Source organism: Lissotriton vulgaris, chromosome 10, assembly GCF_964263255.1.
Source record: "Lissotriton vulgaris chromosome 10, aLisVul1.2, whole genome shotgun sequence".
NCBI classification, from domain to species: domain Eukaryota; kingdom Metazoa; phylum Chordata; class Amphibia; order Caudata; family Salamandridae; genus Lissotriton; species Lissotriton vulgaris.
In genome coordinates, this window is record NC_141698.1 from 56598366 (window position 1) to 56613051 (window position 14686).

The 14686-nt window shown below is 42.7% G+C and overlaps 1 protein-coding gene across 2 annotated transcripts in view; it reads left to right on the top strand.

Moving 5' to 3' along the window:
* The window catches only part of COG7 (component of oligomeric golgi complex 7), a 199680-nt gene that overhangs the window by 104057 nt on the left and 80937 nt on the right, over positions 1–14686 (top strand). For both annotated transcript variants that reach the window (XM_086940442.1, XM_086940443.1), the window contains exons 8-9: positions 2674–2872; positions 9158–9285. In XM_086940442.1, the coding sequence (XP_086796568.1) occupies positions 2674–2872; positions 9158–9285 (327 nt within the window). The remainder of the gene's footprint in view (positions 1–2673; positions 2873–9157; positions 9286–14686) is intronic.

Here is a 14686-nt window from a genome sequence, read left to right on the forward strand (position 1 = left end):
CCGTTCGGTAGGGCTCTGAGTCATAGATGACCTTGTAACTTTCCCCCATTTCCAACAGATTTGCAGGACACGTCACATATATAGATGAAATGTCTTTCCCAATGGCATTGGTTGACGAACCAAAGCTAGCCCATTCGCCCTTGCTTACAATTTTGCTTAAGTGTTCAATCCTCGTTGCCCAACTCACACTCTGGAACCTCTCTTACTCAGTCTGGTGTACCCTTCTTTTTGCCCCACTTTAACATACGCAGAAGGTTGATTATTTTGAGATCATCTTTCTGCTTTTAAGAATGTTTCCTTTCCTCTTAAAATCAACTTGCCTGCCTCAGGTGTATCAGTGTCTATAGATGGGCTCTAGCCGAAACGTTTCTCGCTGGTTGACTTTCTCTGTGTTGGGGTCCGCATTGGTTGAGCTTCTCCCTGGTGGTCTCTAGTCAGGTCTGAGATGGACTGCAGCATATCCTCTCGTATGGTGATTGTGAGCAGGTCCACTCTTTTGTATGTGTGGCATCCTCTGTCAGACTCGATTTAAACCCTTCTGCTTTCTGAAATGATCAACAAATCTGCTAAGTTTGTGTATTTAGATCTTCCTTGATCCTGCGTGAATGGTTGCTGCAAGGCCGGTGAGTGTTTGAGTAAGGATGATAAGAGCAGGGTAGTCTGTTGTTGTGAAAGCCCACTTACGTGGTATTTCCACTGTGATTACAGTCCTAAGTATGCAGGAATCTCGCTGTAGACCCAAAGACTGTCTCAGTGTGTCTATTCACCAGAGAGCGGTGAAGTTGCTGGAATCTCCAACTCCCATTTAGTGCATTTTGTATACCATTAAGCAGGCTGGTGTCTGAATACCTGAACAGGTACTTCACAACTTTCACAATCTCCACTGGCCCCTCGCATCCTTCATGCAATTGTGCCCTGGAAATTCTTGCTGGGAAGCATCCGGCGATGATACACTTATCTGGTGTCATGGAAACAGATGTTGTCTCTTGAACTCTTAAGGATCTGTATATGTTGGCAGTCCCTCCCAGGGTTGACAAAATGTAACTTGCGCTACCTACATAAGCTGGATAGTGAATAGGAGTTTTTCACTCACCGACCTAGTTGTCTAACTCTATCCGAGCGAAGGAGAGGCAAACTGAATTCAGATAAAGTAGAAGGGAGCTGCCATGAGAGTTGGCACATCGTCCTCTGCCCTGGTGTGTGCATGAATAAACACAAGTGTCTCACCTGAGGCGTTTCAGAAATGTTGGAGCCGACAAGCGTTTGTTGTTGGACATGGTACTTCACCTACAATAGGAAACGTATCCATACAGTCCTGGCCTGTACACAATAGTATACATTATACTTAGCATAAACAAGTCCTTTTGGTGTGTTAATGCACTCACAGACCTCCACAAAACCCAAATCGGACTGTGGTCTGAGATTGAAATGTTTAGAAAGTTATACCCAGGCTACTGAGAGGCAGTTCAATTCCTTATTTATCACAAATTGGGCTCTATTTGCGTGTCATTTAGCAATAACCCAGTTTGTGTTTGGTCCTTTGTGCCTTATGTTAGTAGGTAAGGACATGGGGCCCCAAATAGCCTCTTGATGGCCCAAGGGGTACTACTTAAGAGTTGGTACTCAAAATCATTGAGCTTGCAAATCCATGTGCACTTCCCTTTGCCATACACACTAAAGAAGTTCACAGAACCCGCCATCACCTTCCATGTTGGTAGTCGGCTGCTGATTGTCAGGGGAGTGCCTTGAGGGAAATAGATTAAGGTGAACCCCTTCTGTCCTGGAGTGGGATCCGCAAAGATCACCATAGGACTCAATCCTATCCATATGTAGTATAAAAGTGGAGCGGTACTAGACCGAGATTGACTCTCAGAGTCAGGCGAATCCTTTAACATCTTGTGGATGCTCCACCTGGCAGGTAGCTACTACATGAGGTATCTCGGTGTCCATGGAACTGCAAGCTAAGAAGTGTAAACTCAAAACAAACAAGGCTTTGTGACTTTCCCTCTTATTCACCCAGCATCTGGAACATCCTTCATCCATCAGCACCACCCAGTGCTATTCCAATTTAGGAAAGAGTTGAAGACGCACCTCAAACACTGCATCACAAAGCATTAACCGTCCACAAACCTGCTACCTCTTCCCTCACACTTTGACTTCATGCCTGGCGTAGATCTTGTCCAGTGCTCCGCTGCCTTTTTTCTGGGTTTGCGTTAAAAAAGTATCACATACATATATACATTTTAACTTGTTTGTTACACGCATAGTGCATTTTGAGATCTGGTAATTTTTTAAGTTTTTACACCAAATAATGTCATCCCCTTTACTGTTGTAGACGCTCACTATAACGTGCAGTGGTATCACGTTTCCAGTAAGTACCCTCAACAACATTTTGTCGATGTTTTTCACTTGGGAGTCATAATCAGGTAGCTTGAGTGAGCAAACATACCTTTTTTCTGCAAAATTGAGAAATCCACATTTCAAGCATGACTTTTGCAGTTCTTTCATTTGAAAATGAAAAGGTTCCTAAAATGCACGTATTTCCATGTTCCCTCTTTCTACTACTTCTCATGTTGATGAGGTTTTGTCACCATTCTGATGGAACTGGCATGCCTTCCAAACAAGGAGTAGTAAGCATGTCTCCCTTAACCTACTGATCTTGTGTGCTTGTAGGTCTTCAAGAGCCCCCAGGAAGTGGTGACGGTGCTCATGATCCAAACGTTGGCTGCCATGGTCCCATCGCTCCCCGTGTGCCTGAGTGCGGAGATGGAGCGTGTCGGCCCCGACAACAAGTTGAGCACCCTTCTGGAGCTGCATGACGCCGCCACACACTTTGCCAAGGGGCTGGAAGCAGCCATCCTTCCTCACCTAGGTATGTCATATGTTCCTAATTAACATATCCCTTTACTTTCTTCTTGCAAGACCCTACACAAATGTCCTAGGACAAAAACACGGCCTACAGTTTCTAGGATCCTGAACCCCACAGTGCAGTACTCCAGGATGCAGCCCTATTGCATCATCATCACATCAATGAGACCCACTCGCCCACTCATCTGTCTAGGTTTATACAAAACATTCCAGACCACTTCCAGTAGATCCAAGGGCCTGAGAAAGTAGGTCCAGTCTTTCCTGAGGCAACTGTTGTAGGTTTTAACCGGCCGCTCTGAATAAACCACAGATATGGTACCAAAATGTATATAAAAAGTCTTGTTAGCGTCACAGTGCTCTAAATGCCATAATGCTATTGTGCAATAGTAGGCACTGCAGCACGGCTGTATGCCTGCTTCTGTATCCAGTCCCCACTGGTTTGAGAGGTTTCAGCTGGCACGCGTCCTGGTACAGCAGCCTCAGTAGGGAACACATACAGCAGTGGTCTTCACAAGGATAGGCTTGTTAGGACCTTGCTTTGAAATTTGAGATTCTATCCCCCTCAAGCAGCCCCACTTCTTTATTTCTCATGATTTGAAAATGTGCTGCTCAGTTCTGACAGAACGTGCACTGTCTTTAATTCATATTATTTCACAATCTTTTTAATTGCACATTCTTTGTTTAATTTATTCAACTGAACCTGCCTTGCATTAGCTTTACAACTTTGCCAAGTTGTTGGGTGCTTATTATCACTGTATTGTTTTAAATGGTTTCTCAATCATGTCTTTGTAGTTGTTTGTTTGTGTGATGGGAGTTGAGTGGGCAGGTTTGTATCTGCAAATAATAATAAAGTATGTTAAAGGGTTTTTTTGTAATATGACAAAAATATTTTGTTAGCTTCTTCTTATTGTAGCCTCTTCAAAGAAATAAAATAATATTCATGTGCTTGTTTTTTTGTACCTGCCTCTAATGTAGCCCACAGATTGTCCTCAAATAAGGTGTTTAAGTTGTACAGTTTGAAGTATTACTTATGTTCTGCTATTATGAAGTCGATTCCTTGTTCCAGGCAATCTTGGGCCTTCGTGCTGAAAAGATATTTCTGCAAATGTAAATTTATTTGGTTGTACCCGTGTTTAGTTTGTCAGACATCTGAGTTTGCGAAGTACCTATTTTCAATTTCGGAAAATAAGTCTACTTTCCAGAAAGCCATCTGGAAACTCCAAATTAACAAGGAAATTCCATTCCCAGTGAAAGAGAAGAGGATGGTATTTAATCATGTTTTCTGTAGACTCTTCAAAGAATCCTATCTCTGAATCCTGTGGGTAGTTGTCTTATAAACTGGGGACTTTATAGATGTATGTGGTCATGTATGTTGGTCTAGCAGCTTCTTACCAACCAGTAGTACCTGAGGTTGTGTGTCAAAAGAAATCTGCATTTTCTGTTTCGGTCCTTTAATTCGGCCTGAATTTGGCCCCTCAGGACTGACCAACAACTATGTATTAAATGCATACACTTAATTAAATTGTTGTAGCATTTATTTAATATATAAAATGTGATCACAGGGTGCAGCAAATTGAGGGAGTGACGTGTGTATATGGGCGAACAAGTGACACTGTGCTCAGGAATGTACCTAAATAAGCATGACCAATGAGTCTTGATGTAAGCAGGTCATCTGCTTTTCTACCTCTTATAATTTTAAAGTCATCATCAGAACTAGGACATAATTTAGAACACTCATGGGCTGAAAAATAAAACAAATAAATAGCGCTCAATTAATGAGGCTTGCTTGGCATATGAATTATCCAGGGATATAGAGCGAGGGCAGCGACTTCCAAGGGGCCAGCTAGGTCCCGGAAGGGAAATGCCTGTCAAGGTGGGACATGCCATGAAAAATGGGAAGAGAAGAAAGAAATGATAGGGATGAACTGTAATCGGAACATAATGGGCGGCACAGTCAGTAGTGGGACGGTACTATCCAAGATTAGAGGAACATGGTCAATGCATAGGGCTTATTAGTTTGCCACTAAATGATGAAAATCAGTGGAATCTAGTCATTATAAGAAAATGAATGAGGCAAGGGGGTAGTTTAACAGACATAATATCATACACAGTACTCACTTACGTTGTTACTAAATAAAAAGCATGAATGCAGTTAACATGGGGACCCATATGATAGAGCGAAAACACTGTGCAGAGGGGTGTTTTTTTACCTGTATCACTGGAAGGTGGCCAAATAGAATTGGTCCTACGCCTCGATATGGTCACCACAAGTGAGAACTTATTCCATTAACTAGATCTACAGCAGGCTGATAAAAACCGATGTGCAGTCGCAGAAGTCTGTCCTAACCCATAATGAAGCTAAGACGAATGTTGGACGGGTAAGGAAGTTAATTTAATCCTGTGTAGACTCGATCTACTGAAGTTATGAGGGAGTTTGGGCCATTGGTTGGCTAGAAGAACACCAGTGCAGCATGGTTGAGAGACAAAATGAAAAAGGATGTTGGGGGTCATGGCACGTAGAGTTACATGCCGCAGGCACACCATTGGCAGAGTCGGCACCAATTGCGGTGAAGTTGGAGATCCTGGACCTTGGGGTGTTAGTCATAGTTCCAAGCATACAGGTTTGCCTGGGATAATTAATAAAGAATATGCATGAATTGCAAAAGTGAATACATGAAAAATATACTTGAAAAGCAAAAAACTAACTTTTTAAAAAAGGGGGGCCGGAAAACAAGTCTGTTATTTCATGACAATATTCTTAAGAAAGGTGGTGGAAGCGGGGAGGTGGGTTCTTGTTTTTCGACACGTGCTCCAGTGGTAACATGAGGCGCACTAACAAAAAATATTTATTGTTTACATCTAATCCACATTTTAAGAAGCCTCATTTGGTATATCAGTTGCAAAAAATGAAAGGATAAGCCAGGGAGCTCCATCACTGAATAGGGATACATTGGACTCCCTTACATTTATCAGTCAGATGGCTTACAACTTGAGAGCAGTAGTCCAAAAAATTAGGTGTACCAGGTGGATCATCTAATCTCAGAACGTTGAATGAATGATGAGCGCTCATCAGTCCAAGAATATAATATTTAATTCTTCAGCGCTGTTCAGTCCATTAATGATGGATTCCCATTGGGAAATGCATTTGCACTCTAACCTGGCCTCAGAGTTCCCTCCTCTTTGTGGTTTCTTCACACCATGAATCTCCGTAGGGTTGGCTGAAATATAATGGTTGACAGGTGGAACATTCTGGACCTTTTCCCATCTTTCTTCCCCTACCATCCATGTCACCTAATCAGAAAACGACTATGTCATAACCAGCTTCCCATGTATCCCTTACCCTATTTCTTGTATCCTCCCCATCCCTGAAGAGTCACAGGATAACTCCTTGTGACGAAACACGTGTCGGCTGTTTGTTTTGTCCAAATACAGTCGTTGCCTTGTGATATATAAAAAACTTTTTCAAATCATACACTGGTGTCGACCGCCGCTTTGTCAGAACCAACTACATTCAAACCAACTGTGTAAATACCCTCACCACGTGTGCCCGGGACTGTGCTTATTTTCCAGTGTGGATCATTCAACCCACACAAATCCGGGGGTTATCGGGTAAATCCCCCAACCTGGCAGCACCGTAACTACTTGAATCCTCATGAACATAACGCAAACAAGTTTGAGCGACACTTCTTCCTGTCCTCACTAAAAACCCCATCCCTAGCTCTCATTCTGGACCTTACACCAGATCCTACTCCTTTGTTGGCTGATCCAAGATGTCACTTTTTATAAGGTGTGTTCTGTATACAGGAGGTCACATGGGCACCTAATGTACTATACCACATTGGTGGAGGTACATTTAGAAAATCATCTAATGCCTTGTTTGATGTGATAGTATGGAACATATTGGTATTGGAAGTGTAGTTATGTGCCACACAGTTCCCAAATGTATAGTAGTCGGTTACAGCTGGAAGACCCCACAAGGAAGGTAATATGTTAGTCGGTGGGAGTCCTACAATGTGATCCTTTAATGTCGCTGCCACTAAAATGAAAATAGTAGTAACCTCAGTGCAGGGCCACCAATACCTCTATTGCTGAGGTTACTTTATGTTATAACGTCTAGCATCTTTATAGTTTCTTTGCCCATGTTCACCTTTACCCCATCTTGCTTCAAATTCACTCACACACTGGTATCCACAATCTCAGGAATATGAAAATCTGGTTCCAATCTTACATTAACTAGAGAAGGTTCTGCAATGGTCAGTTATCTTTTCAGTCTGATGAAGGATCTTCTACTTATTCAGGGAATTACTGTGTAGTCACAGTAGTTACATCTGGTGGAACTTTTCAATTCGGGGTCGATGCTTTATAGCGAAATGTCACAACACATCCAACTGGAGAGGGATGCGAACTGTGAAGAAAGCATTAAAAAAATGTCATGCTTTGATTCAAGGTGGGCAATGTCAAGATAGATCGATTGATCCAATATTTTCTACCATCACAAAAAAATATCCTGTGACCCCTTGTATTTCAGGAGAGTTGCAGGAGGTTCAACTCTCAGTTTCTTGACTTGCTTGCATTGAAAGTGAAAAGATATGTCCAAAGCTTTTGTTCCTGATTCCCAGAAGAAGGGCCAATGGAGTTGCCTGCACTGCTAATCAAGTGACCTCAAAAACTCCTTTATGCGTTCCCATTTTCTCATTAATTTCCAGATTGCTGGAGAGGATAAGGGAAGCATCTCCTGAGGTGATAGTCGTAGTCCTGTTTAAACCTCGGAGATCTTGGTTCCCTCTTTTAAAATTCATGGCTCTTGCTCTTCCCTGGTAATTTGAAGGAAACATTGCATACATTTCCTGCTTATCTTCATATCCCAGTTTGGAAATCTAACTGGAAGAGTTGCAGCAAAAGGGGCAACCTGTCCCATCCAGCTGAGTCTATACAAAGCTCTTGCAGCCTTTGACTTCAAGGGGTTATGCTAAACACTGGAGTGGTGTAGTGGTCATTCCTTTTCTTCTCTTCAGTGGGAATTCCTTTCAAGTTTTGCAGTTTGTGCGGCGGGGGTTTTCAGAACATCTATCCATTTCCAATCAAATATCCCTGTAGTTTCATTATTGCATTTGGAGAACCACGAGGGAATCTAAGGGAATAGGAGAATCTTTCAAATTGTCTTCTAAAGAGTTTCTGTCTTGCACATCCTAGCTTCAGAATTCTCACTACTTGTGAGATTTAGCGATGGTGTTGCAGGCTCTTAAGGGTCATCCATATCAGCTATATCACTCAGTAGATATATACCTCTTGACCTTAAAATAACACCTTATTAGTGGCAATTACTTTCGCCAAAAGGATTGGGGAGTTTGGGAAGTTACTGTAGCCTGATCCTAATTGTCTTTCCGAAGTTCCCACTTACAGAGTAGGTACCTCGTTATATTTTGTGTTTTCTTCTCCTTTTCCTCCAGAGAAGGGGCTATTATTCCTGTTAGATGTGGCGAGGAGGGCTCCTCTCATCTATTTGAAGAGGCCTTCTACTTTTAGAAGGTTGGACCATTTTTTGGCACTTTTGGATTCTCAGGTCGAGGAAAAATGCTTCCTCAATGACTAACAGTAGATGGATAAGATCTACTGTTGCCCTGGCTTATTTTACTGCTGACCACACTTTTCATGATAGAATATAGTGAAGATTGACCAGAGGTCTGGCGGCTTCTTGGTTTGAGGTTAATGGTGTACCATTGCGGAAATGTGTTAATCGGCAGCCTAAGTGGCTTTGTTCAGCATTGCAAACTGCAAGGGAACAATTATGATGAAAAGAACTTTGGTGTGTGAAACTTGAAGTATATTTGATCTTGTATTCTTTTTCATCAGTTTAAGTCACTGTGTGTTGCAGTAGTCCCAGTGTCAATGTATGTTTCTCTTTTGGCTTTTTTCTATAACAAAGCTCGTTAAAGGTTTGGTATTCCTTCCTAAGTAATGTCTGGGATGAGAACACAGGACATAGAGCTAATGTTCCTCATTACTTAAAGGAATCTTCATTATTCTTTGTCCTTATATCCTCCTACCAGTTATTACGACCAGCTCACCCCCCCCCCCCCCCCTGCTCTTCAATATGCTTGATATGATAGGAGAAGCTGGGTAAAGCCGAAGACACTTAAGGCACCCAGGGTGAAATGGGCGACGCTTGTCATCACAGTATTTTTTTTTCTGTTCTTCCTAATTATCTTTTCTTTCAAATCATAGCTTTTTCAGAATGTCTTTCTTTATGTGCTGTAAGTCCTAACTATATCAATCAATTCTTCTTTAGGTGACTATAACTTGGTGAAGGTGATGGAGTTGGTGGAAGCAGTGTTTGGGCCATATGCACCGTATCAGCTGCAGTATGGGGACCTGGAGGAGTCCAACCTGCTGATCCAGATCAGTGCCATGCCTTTGGTATGAATTTTGCGGAGGAGTGAACATGCCCTTTATGCATTGTATGCTCCACATAGCCCTGAAGATGCTCAGATAGTTCCTACGGGGAACATCACTTACAACGCATTTATTACAACGCACTACCATTACAACGCAACCATTACAACGCAAACCATTACAACGCATTGCGCTGGGGGGCGCTCTAGGATAGGGAATATATTTCATTTACTATCTAACACCTTCCCTACTATCCACTGGGACTGGAGTTGGAATAGTAAATTAAATAAATCACTATCCAGCGCTTAAAAGCACTATACGTTGTAGTGGTATGCGATGTAAAAACCGCGTTGTAACGGCAGGCATTGTAAAAGCCTGCGTTGTAGTGACACCAATCCGTTCCTACATATTGGAGTTGTCGTAGTAACATAAAACCTCAAGTGCCCTAGCATTCCCAGTGATTCTCCCATTTCTTTGAATAACTCATGGAGCCAAATGACTTCTACAATGTCCTTGTAAGGGTCTTTCCGACCTTGAGTCAAAGGATCCCTGCAAATTTCCTTTCCAGATTTGGGCCCCTTTTTCATTTTCCTGAATTTCCAGAGCCCCCATTCCCTTTGCATCTTCTATCACGTCAGTTCAAAACTGGTTCCATCTGAGCTTTTCAGATTATCACTTCTCTGTGCACTGTGCCATGAATTTCCAAATGTATTACCCTGGCACCAGGAACTTTGGGGCTCCTGCAATGTCTTCTGAAATTCAGAACCCATGACATACCTACTGAATTAGAGCTGCACTTAATCTATATCTGATGCACACCATCAGCATCAGTTGTGCCCACCGGCCTATAGATATCTCTAATGTTTCCTAAGTACTGGACCCCATCTACAATCCCGTAATACCGTCAAGGCCCCAGTTATGTCCTATAAAAGTGTCTGAACTCTCTTATCCTCCCAGACACTATGGTGTCACTTCTGCCACTTGAAACTCTGGTGCCTATGTAACTTTACGTGTCCAGTTAAATGTATTCTATAGATTCTGTATATTACAATTCCTGCCCCTTTGGTATATTTCAGTATCGGCCCCATTGTTATATTATCTTCCATAGGGGTTGCCACTGACCTCATAGGTATATTTTACTGCCACTGGTTGTGTAGGTGTGTTCTTCTGCTACAGATATGTGTTCCAGCTGCCATTCCATATGTTCAGTCTATATTCTGTTACACTATGCTTAGAGGTATTAAGCTGACACTATATTCTCCTACATTTGTTGATATTTTACACTCTATTGTTGATCTGTTTCTGCTGGCACTCTTGATCAGGGAGTCTTCCTCCACTCCTGGCTCATTTACTTGCATTCATTAATTTATTCTATTGCCACTTTAGGTGTATTTTCTGGAGGGAAGGGTTGTGGAATCAGGAACTGGACTGGATTCCCTCATTAATATCTCATTTTGCCAGGGAGCTTCCCCTCCATAGTCCTGCTGCTTGGGGCAGTTGAACTGTTTGAGTGAAAAATAACAGAAATACCACGGATCACGGTAATTCCGTTGTAATCCTGAGGAGAGCCGGTAACATCTTTACTTTAGTTGCAGACCCCATTGAGATTATGAAATGACTTGAGATGAGGACCTCTAGGGTGTCACACTGCTCCTGCAGCTGTATTTTACAGCCCCTCTAGTTGCATTCTTCTGCCAATCTAGGTGTATTCCGCTGTCCCTCTAGGTACATCCTCAACCTATCTAGGTGTTTTGCACTACTTGGGCCGTATTACAGACGTGCCTCAGGGGCACAACGGGCATTTGCGTCCCCTTTGTGCGCCCTTGGGGCACTTCAATATTTCAGAAGAGGCCGCAAACACTTTAGATAGATCTGGCCCACATGTAGCACCAGTGCTTTGATTAGAAGGCGTTTCCTCATTTGCATGGGGTGTGGCCCCATGCAAATGAGGGAAACTCTTTGCCTCTGCCCCAGTGGGCGCAGAGGCAAGCATGCCTTTAGGAGGCCCACTTTCAGTGTGCCTCAAAATGGTGTCGCACTTTCAGTTTGCCTCTTAAAGACTGCCCTCTGGAGGAATGAAAGCAGGGACCATGGACCCCCCTCCCCCCCCCCCCCCCAGACATTCCTTTGCAGGAGGATGCAGTGCCTCACTGCACCCGTCTGCAAGGGGGATCTCTAATCCCTTTTGAAAGTGTAAGCGGGGGTCACTGCTCCGTATGTTTCTTGAATGTGCTGCCCTAGGGACAGTGCATTCAACATAGGACGCATGCACATTCAACCTGATAGGGCACACTTTCCATATTTGCGCCTGGTGCACCTACTTAAAAGTGCGCCGTGGCACAAAAAGAAAAAGTGCACCTATCCATCATAGGGCCCCTGATGTTTTGCAACCGATGCTGCTGTATCTGACTAACCTTTCTCAATGTATTACGATGCCCTTGTTGTGCATCTCCTGGTGAGGCGTTCCACAGCTCTAGTTGGTATTTACGCTGCTCTAGTTGTCTTTTTTTCCTGCTTTCCTAATGTGCATTTTCCTGCTGCCTTCATTGGTGTTCTCCTGCGGCCCTACTGCGAGTTTTCTCACTTATCTATTTAGTGTGTGTTGTCCGGCTGCTCTAGTTTGTGTCTTTCCTGCTGTCCTATTTGGTTTTTTTCCTACTGCTCTAATTGATGTGTTTTCTAACTTAGTTGGTGTTTTGTCCCACTTACCAAATAGTTGTTTTTTTATGCTACCATAGTGTGATTTTGTTACCCACTACCCTAGTTTTTTAAAGTATTTCTTTCTTATTTGCTTTTTCTTTACATATAGACAGCCCATACTCTTCTTGTGAGTCTATTGGCTTCCGTTAAAAACATATTCATGTCTTGGGAATACAGTCCCCAGCACACGCACAATACCAATTAACGCATGATCAAAAGTAAATTCTCAGCTTTATTGTTCTTTTTTCTTTCTTTTCTTTTTTTCTCTCTCTTTCTTTCTTTAACTTTTATTCATTTGTCATAATTCCTAAGCCAACACTCGTTTCGTCGCCCCTGGGACTAATTTGTGAGAGCACTTACACGGAGAAGGGCCGATAGAGGGTTCTGGTGTCCCGGGACAAATTTACGAACTGATATTCCCCCGTAATTGGGGATTATGATCATATGTTAATTGTTGTTGTGCATGTGCTGGGGACTGTATTCCAAGTGTTTTGCTGGGTGGACAACATGACGGGGAGACGGGTGGTTCTCGTTACCCTACAGCACTGCTTCCAAGATAAGGTGTAGAATATACCGGTTTGTGAATTTCCGTTAGGAGCGCCATTACCCTATTAAATCACCACCCGTGTCTATTGAGCATATTCAAGTGATGTGCTACAAGTCACATCATTTGTAGCTTTGTTTTGTATAGAGCCTGATGTTATAAAAATCCAGAATACATGAATGGCGCGTTATATAGAGTATAAAAAAACTGTAACTTGAAAAATCAATAAATTAGTGAAATTTTGTGGGCATGTCTACACTACCTTATTAGTGGCAGTTTTATACTTGAGTGGTACTGAGGATACCAGTTTATCTATTTGTTTAACATACTTATGCAGTTTTCCATTTCCCATTATCAGGATAGGGTTGCTCTGGTGTGTGCTCAGCATTCCACTAACCTTTACATCCAGTGATGGCTATCAAGGCCGAGAAGGGAAAGGGAGGTAGGACCGTCCTACCATACCCGTCCATTAAACATTGGCCCCCACACTTATATACGTACATGCTGGGTTATACTTCACAAGTTTTCATATTCTGTTTCCATTAAAATTACCTTACGGGTGGTTCAAAGGGGCCTTTTATCTGACTTGGCCTCCAGTGCATCAAATATATCCTTGAATCCCTCCGGGCTGCACATGGCTTTCTTAGTGTCTGTTTCTGCCGTGACCCATTACCTTAAACTTCGCAGACACTTCGCCAATGTTGGGGCAGTATTTGACTTCCAGGTCATGGTGATGAGCCTTTTAATTAGAATATAGGCTAGATATATACATTTTAGGGTACATTTATTTCATTTTCTTTCTTTTTCGTTCGGTTCATTACTGCCAGCTGGCATATTAATTATCATATTTTCAAAGACGGTGTGCAGTTCCTTAAACGAAGTGAAAGTGTTCAGGTCAGTGGAATAACCTCCCTTTTCACAGAAAACAGAGCCGGGGTAGGAGAAGGGCTAGTTGCCACGCGCCTTTACAGTCGTGAGTGAACGACACGCTCTGCTAATGCTCCCATCAGCTCAGACCCAACCAGTGTGGGGTCGAACAATACAAGGTAAAACTGTATCAGTCTGCAAGGCTGGGAACTAAAGCATTCTTTGACATGAAAATCACCAGCCCTGCAGTAGTGTAAGAGTTTCGGATAATCTCCTATTTAACTGGTCCTGATGAATTGCCAAGAGACCCCTTAGGGGCTAACAATGGCAAGAAACATGTCGACCCCTTTATTCATAGTACACCCGCCCTAAAGGATCCTTGCATCTAGATAGGGTCAAACAGTTTTTAGGTAGGTTAGTAAGTCCCCTGAATAAAAATGTATGCAATAGGGCCTTCCTAAACCTATGTTAACGCACTGTCCTTCCCTTCACTTCACTACTCATCTCTTTCCACACACCCCCACACACCTAACGGCTTCATCAAAAAGAACTTCCCCAGAGAGCCCCTTCGCGAGTGCCCATCGGGCATTGCAGTGCCGGCCAGACGAGGAGCATGCCCAAATGTTGATGCATGACGCCCCTCTGGTGTGTGAGGGCACTTCCTCCAAAAGGAGGCTATTCCACTGACCTGAACACTTTCACTTTGTTTAAGGAACTGCACACCGTCTTTGAAAATGCGCTTTCAGTTAGGGAGCACGTGTGCTGAACCTGCTTAAAAAGCTCCTGGTTCCTCTCATTTTGAGAATATCAATGATTAGGGTTGCTAATCTATGGTCTGTTGTGTGTGCAAGTTTACAAATAGTGAACATCTTTCAGTTCTATAAAAAGAAAACAAATGTCAAAAAACAAATATTACCCAATGTAGTAACAATGCTTGTGTACCCCAATTCTGCTTTTCATTTTCTGAAGAAAATAATGAAGTCTTGGGCCAAATACGTTTACGATTATTACAAATTCTAATTCACTATTTAACAAAGACTAACTTTGCCTCATACCTACATATTTTCTCAGTGTATTTATTGTAAGAATTTTATTAAGCCCTATTCTATTAGGTGCTATTTCAAAATGCTTATTTTCAGAAGGGAAATGTGCCCGGGTATCCCACAAAGGCAGAGGCATTTCAGTGTTTGTGAATTTAAATCAGGTACCAGTGATGGAGAAGCAGTAACTTGTATCTTTCCCTTCCCTGCTACTTCAGGAAGTTCCCCCTGGACATCTAGGAGTATTACTCAGCCCTGCCTCTTGAGTTTACTA